Source organism: Nannospalax galili, unplaced genomic scaffold (assembly GCF_000622305.1).
Source record: "Nannospalax galili isolate Female #2095 unplaced genomic scaffold, S.galili_v1.0 scaffold538, whole genome shotgun sequence".
In the NCBI taxonomy this organism is placed as follows: Eukaryota; Metazoa; Chordata; class Mammalia; order Rodentia; family Spalacidae; genus Nannospalax; species Nannospalax galili.
This window is the reverse complement of record NW_008343842.1, coordinates 1054548-1061004: the sequence shown is the minus strand read 5'-3', so window position 1 is coordinate 1061004 and position 6457 is coordinate 1054548. Positions and strand designations below refer to the sequence as shown.

The 6457-nt window shown below is 42.8% G+C and overlaps 1 protein-coding gene across 3 annotated transcripts in view; it reads right to left on the bottom strand.

Moving 5' to 3' along the window:
• The window catches only part of Btbd9 (BTB domain containing 9), a 414302-nt gene that overhangs the window by 151171 nt on the left and 256674 nt on the right, over positions 1-6457 (bottom strand). For all 3 annotated transcript variants that reach the window (XM_008840045.3, XM_029566952.1, XM_008840044.3), the window contains one exon: positions 1537-1646. In XM_008840045.3, coding sequence (XP_008838267.1) covers positions 1537-1646 — 110 coding nt within the window. The remainder of the gene's footprint in view (positions 1-1536; positions 1647-6457) is intronic.

Sequence of the window (6457 nt, the reverse complement as noted above, 5' to 3'; positions counted from 1 at the left end):
TATTCAAAAAGATAGAAACTGAGGAAGAACTCCCAAATTCCTTCTATGAAGCCAGCATCACTCTAATACCCAAACCGGGTAAAGACACAACAACAACAAAAAAACTATCAATCCATATCCTTAATGAACATAGATGCAAAACTTCTCAACAAAATACTTGCAGACACACTTAAAGCTGTAATGAAATGCTTATTCTAATCATGTAGTTATTAAAAATTTTTTAAAAATGATTTTAAAAAAAGATTTTAGGGTTACCTCTTCAGAGGGGGGAATGTTGGAGGGGTAGGAGTGGGCATGGATTTGATCAAAATACCTTATATACATGTATGAAATTCTCAATAAAGTTTTTGTAAAAGTTAAAATAAGAATAATAAATAAAAATAATTTTTTTAATGTGTATGAGTGTATTGCCTGCACTTATGAGTGCACCCGTGTTGTGCATTGCCGTGGAGGTCAGAAGAGGGCTTTGGATTCCCCTGGCACTGGAGTTAAGGACGGTTCGTAGCCGCCATGTGGGTGCTGGGAATTGAACCCAGGTCCTCTGCAAGAGCAGTCAGTGCTCTTAACTGCTGAGCTGCTGAGTCATCTCTCCAGCCCCCGATTCTCTATTTTTTTTGAATCTCTAATTTTTAAAGAGATAGGATTTTATTTGGGGTCTGACAAGGTAGAAACATACCCTACCAACATACAGTGAGTTCCTCTTCAAAGGAAGCTACAATAAAGCACAGATTCAAGGCTCTCATGAGCTTATCTATGATCTTGGCAGGAGAGCAGCAGAAACCAGAGGGCATGGGAAGGAAAGAAGAGGAGTGAATCACCTGGAAGGGAAAAGCCACGGCATCTTAAACATTAAGACCAGGGATGGGTTGCACAGTGACCCAGCTCAGCAATGCCTAAAACACAGCCAAACCATAAACAAAAGAAGACGGCAAATCCAGAATTCAAAATATTCTTGATTCTTGTCAGTCAGCCAGTTCCAATCTGGAATCTCACCTTTTTCAGTGCTAGTTCAACATTTCAGTCTTGTTTAAAATTATAGACCAGAACTTTCTTGAGGGTAATTTGCCTAAGCCAAGCAAATCTGGACTGACACTCCTGTGAAGAGAAGATAGTCCCACAATTGCACATACCATTCACAGCAAATCAAAGGCCAACAATGCCTTCACAGCCCCAGAAACTATGAGCATCTGATCAGTATCAGACAGACTTCCTCCCCAGCCTCACCTACCATTTAATATAGAAAAGTCTTTGGCATAAAGGCTTTGCCTGGCTATCAAGAGCGTTTTCCATATTACAAATCTGAATGAACCACTAAAATACTTTCAATTCTTAGCTAGTAGTATAATATTTACAACCCTCTTCCTTTAGTTCACTGGGTTACTATTCTGAATGCTTTTAGAAGTGCAGACCATCTTCTCTGCCACTCAGCCATAAGGCATTCAAAATCAGCTAGTCCTTATCAGAGCTGATTAAGAGGAATTAATGGAATAAGGAAATATCTAAGTATATATGCAAAAATATAATTGTAATACTTACCTATTAGCCCCTTCTCCAGAGTGAAGGTTTTGTTTGTAAACATGCATTCAAAAGCCACAATGTGGAAAATCTTGTTCACTGTGTTGTGAGTACCAACTACTCGGATATACCTAAGGGTAAAGAGAAAGCACAGCTGTTGAAAACGAGCCCTACCACGTTATTTAAACATACACTATACCAGGACATGGACTAAAGGAGACCTTGGAAGTTCTGAGGACATCTTAACTTCAGCCCCTGTGTCTACTCCTACACTAGCTACAAGTGTGCATAGCAAAATCATGGCAATGCCACTCACTTCCCAGAGAACTAGATGAAACTTGGATGTGATTTACCTAAAATCACTCCAGGCACTATTTAATTCTACCCTTTTATGTCAGAACAAGTATATGTTCAGGAGGCACTGACACTGGAGAATAACAAACACCTTGCCTTATGGTTAGGAGTGCGTCTGGGGGCACATGTGCAAAAGTAAAGGCAAAATCAAATGCTTTCCAGCTCAATGAGAGATTTCCTCCATTGCAGATAAATGAATGACATTAATACTGTTTCCCCATCCAAAAGGAAAAGTGCACATAAACTACTGAAATCCACTTTGAATGTCTTAGATTTTAGTATTATTCTTAATACCTCACAAGGAAGTTAAGCCTGTATACTCATGCCTACCCCGACCTGATTGCTGGGGAGCCTTCTCCTGAGCAGAGGAAGAGATCTGCAGAGGACCAGACTTCTCTGCAGCTTCCCTCTGGGCCCCACAGCTCTGGCACCTGTATGCGGTACGGAGTTTCACCAGACAGGTCTAGAGTGTCTTGGCCTGTTCATCCTGTCCATCCCCCTGGAGGCTTCATCTTGGACAAACAAGCATTAACCTTGGAGCAACTTGCTCCCTTGGCTCCCCAGAGGGACTGACAGTTCACAGGTTAATGAAGATACAAACTCACTCCTGAGTGTCACACAGTTCCACAGGTATGTGCTGTATGCTATCTTGCTAGAATTCAAAGGAAGAACCATGAAAAATCACTAGATTAACTGATGATGCTCTTCCAAATTATGAACTGTGCACTCTGAGGGATGGGGGCATATGAAGCAAAGAGATTTCAATTAGGAAATGACAGACTGGGAAAGGTTTTACTAATACCTTCTCTCTGTGTATAGAACCTTCGATTTAGCTTTACTTTTGAGTTAATCACTGTTGACTAATTCGGTAACTTCCTTGCATTTCTCATCACTCTGAATTAACTGTGTAATATAAAAGACAATTTGAAAAATTCACATTCAGGAGTCTATATCTAGGGCTTTGCATCATGGTCTTCCTTCTTGTTTCTTCCTGTTCCTCATACACTCCCTGTGCACCTCATCAGCCATCTGCTCCTTGACATGAGGTGATCGCTTATCTTCATACCTAATAACGGGATATCCCGGACAAGCTGGTCTCAGTGCTCAGGTTCACTGCAGGGAGATGCTGTTTTTCCCATGATGGCCTGAGCAACTGCTTCTCTTACAGGAGCCCTGTGGGTTAAAGGTCATCCTGCTTCCTCAGCCTCAGTACAGAAACAAAGGCCTGAGTTTACTGGCTTTGGGTTCTAAATGGACTACGTAGTGTAGCATAGATTGTGCTGTGTTTTACTACTGGCAGTGACAATCTCTCTGGTGCTCTCTGGAAGGGAAGGGGTGTACTAAACCTGGCATTTTGGCCTGAATCTAACTTTGTTCATTTCCTTTAACCACAGGAACTCAACCAGCATAGCACTTTGAACCGCACATGGCTGTGGCAGCCAGAGTGCCGCTGTCTGCAACCTTAGAAGGAACTCGGTTTGGTGGAATCTGATCAGATCATTTTCCCATTCTCAAGGTCAAGTTTCTATCAAAGGAGAGTCAATTCTCCCTCTTGCACAGTACAAAGCCAGGAAGTGACTAACAGGGCCTTTCTCCTCGGCAGTATGGAAGGTTACAAGCCGCATTGCCAGAAGCAGACACTGTAAAGGCCCCGCCTCCCCTTTTTAAAACACAGAATCAAGCTTTCCAAGTTTATTTAATAGTCATTTCCCAAGTGTTACCCTGATGTAAATGTCAGGAATAGGCAAAATTCCCCCTTGCCCCACAGTCATAAGCAGCTGAGGATAAAAAGTTGTAATGGACATGTAATGTAATGTAACATGTAAACATGTTAGAGTTTTAATGATGTTTGTGATAATAAACAAAATAATGTAATATGGTAGGAAGAGCGGAGAAATGCCTCCATACAGAGTCCTAGTAAATGAAGACGTCTCTGCTGCATGATCCTGAGCTCAATTAGCACTTCATGCTGCACACTGCACTTCCGGGAGCAGGTTATATGTAATACTCATAGGAAGCCTCACCCCAGTGCTTTCCAAGTCTGTAAAAGTATAGCATGACTTCGGGGCTGGAGAAATGGCTCAGCGGTTAAGAGCACGGACTGCTCTTACAGAGGACCCAGGTTGGAATCCCAGCATCCACAGGGCAGCTACAAACTGTCCTTACCTCCAGTTCCAGGGGAATCCGAAGCCCTCTTCTGACCACTGTGGCATTGCATGACACAGCTGCACTCACATACATGCAGGCAATACACTCATACACATAAAATAAAAAAAAATTTTTTTAAAGTATAGCATGACTTTAAAAAATGATTTGAAGTCCTTACCCAAGCCCACATTTTAAAAGACATTTAACGCCAAAAGAAAGATGCCATGCTCCTCAAGCAAGAGCCTCTAAATATCTGGGACTTTCTCTGACACTGAAGATCGAGAGTAGACGCTACATACTATTTTCAACAAACGGCCTAGCTTCCATCACTGGTGGTGGCAGCCTGAAGCTCTACACTAAGAATTCAGAGGTATTCTGCTCAGGAACCCTGAGTAATGGCTGAGGGGACATACAAGCACCTTCCCTGATCATGAGCACATTTCCTTATTGGAACTCACAACAGAGTACCCCAAAGGTGAATGAGAAGTTATTACTACCCAAAGTACCCAAGAGACAGGCTGGAGCAGAGTCCCCGGTTTCCTTTTTTCTTTTTTTAAACTTTCTTTGAAAAGCAAAACAAAATGATCTTAACACCTAAGCAGGAGAAGTAAATGTCATTTTTCTGTCACAGGAAATCCTGGATAGCCAATAGGTAAGGCTTCAGATTTCTTCCTTTTCCTTTTTGGCACCAGGTTAAGTGAGTGTGACTATGCACTAGAGTGATGGTGTCCTGCCTTCCTGTGTTAGCTGTCCTCAAGTGCTGACAGAGCCTGGATCTTGAACACAGTTCAAAACAAGATGTTTCAATAACAAAGCTCCTCAAAGCTAAGAGACTTAGGTGAAAGGGATTCTGCCTTCTTTAACGCAACAAGCCGCTGAGGACGGCAGGCTGAGACCCGAAGGCACCATAGAGTTCTGAACAATGTGGGTTTCAGAGCAGTCCTGCCTCCATGTAATAAGTCCTGTGCACCCTGGAGGAAAAGGAGTGTTTTAAAAGCTTTTTGAGTCTTAGTTTCCTCTACTAAGAAAAGTCACAAGGGGGCTGGAGAGCTGGATCAGCAGTTAAGAGCACTGGCTGCTCTTCCAGATGACCTGGGTTCAATTCCCAGCACCCACATGGCAGCTAACAATCAGGCCTAACTCCAGTTCCAAGGGAATCTGATGCCCTCTTCTGACCTCCACAAGTACTGCACTACACAGGTGCATTTACATACATGCAGGCAAAACACTCATATACATGAAATAAAGATAAACAATTTTTTAAAAAGGTCAGTGTTATCCTCAGAAGGCACTGGTTTTCAAACCAAAATACCAATGCCAGGAACAAGGTAGCTCCCTATGAGTTGGTGGCCAGGTAGCTCCTAAAGGCTTCCCAGATGATATAGGCTATTGCCATTGCTCTTGGCTGTCCACCATAGCTGGACAGTAAGACTCTATTGCTGAAGATATTACCTACTCTCAATACAGGACTCAGAAAAACCAGGCTGAGACTGAACTGGCAGCTTCCTCTCTCCTGGCTAACATTCACAGTGCTGAAGGTGTTGTGTAAGCTGTTGGGAAAGAAATCATCAGTGATCATATCCAGCTGTAGACCCTTCATGCTACAATACTGAACTGCCTCCCAAGATATGTCCATTGGTGTAACAGTGACATGGATGTTCTGGAAATAACCAGTCACTTCTTGATCAGAAGTGGTACCCATTCCACAGGAGGGAACAGATGCCTGGCACTGTAGTACTGCTCAAAATCCTAAGGCTAAGGAGGGGGGTCACAGGACATACGGGGGAATCTACTATTGATGTTCTGTCAAATGGACATGTAGTTAAAATGCATTCCAAATATTTATACTCATCCCTATGTAGCACTCAGCCTTGGCCAGAGAAGTCTCTTTAGGCAGTGGGTGATGGTCAGAGTGAGGACCTGTAACTAGTCAAAATGTTAGAAGTAAGTGTATGCTGAGTGTTTGGTCCCAAATGGGACAAATATGTCACCCCCTCTGAGGCTCAGGGAACATCACCAAGGAGGGAGGAGAAGCACCGTGGGAATCAAAGGATGGGGAGAAGTGCAGCGGGGTGCTATTTTCTCGATACAAAATGGTTGTTGTAATGATGACACAAAGAGGTTGTGACTGCCTGCACAAGGCTTGAAAACAAAAGAAAAAAAGGAGGGAGGGAGGGAGATAGGAAGGAAGGTAAGGAAAAGGAAGTAAGAGTGGGGAGGAAGCTGGGAAGAAGCTGGTTAACCAAGATGCCAGGGGGATAGAAGGGTCGTTAAGAAGGGTAAATGCAATCACAGTGCACTGTGCACAAGTAGGATACTGTCAATTCTCAAAACTAAATGAATTAAAAAGTTTGCCACAGAAAGGTCAACAAGAGAAATTTTACAGGGTATTTAGATGAGTTAAAAATGTAAAAGTGGGGCTAGAGAGATGTCTCAGTGG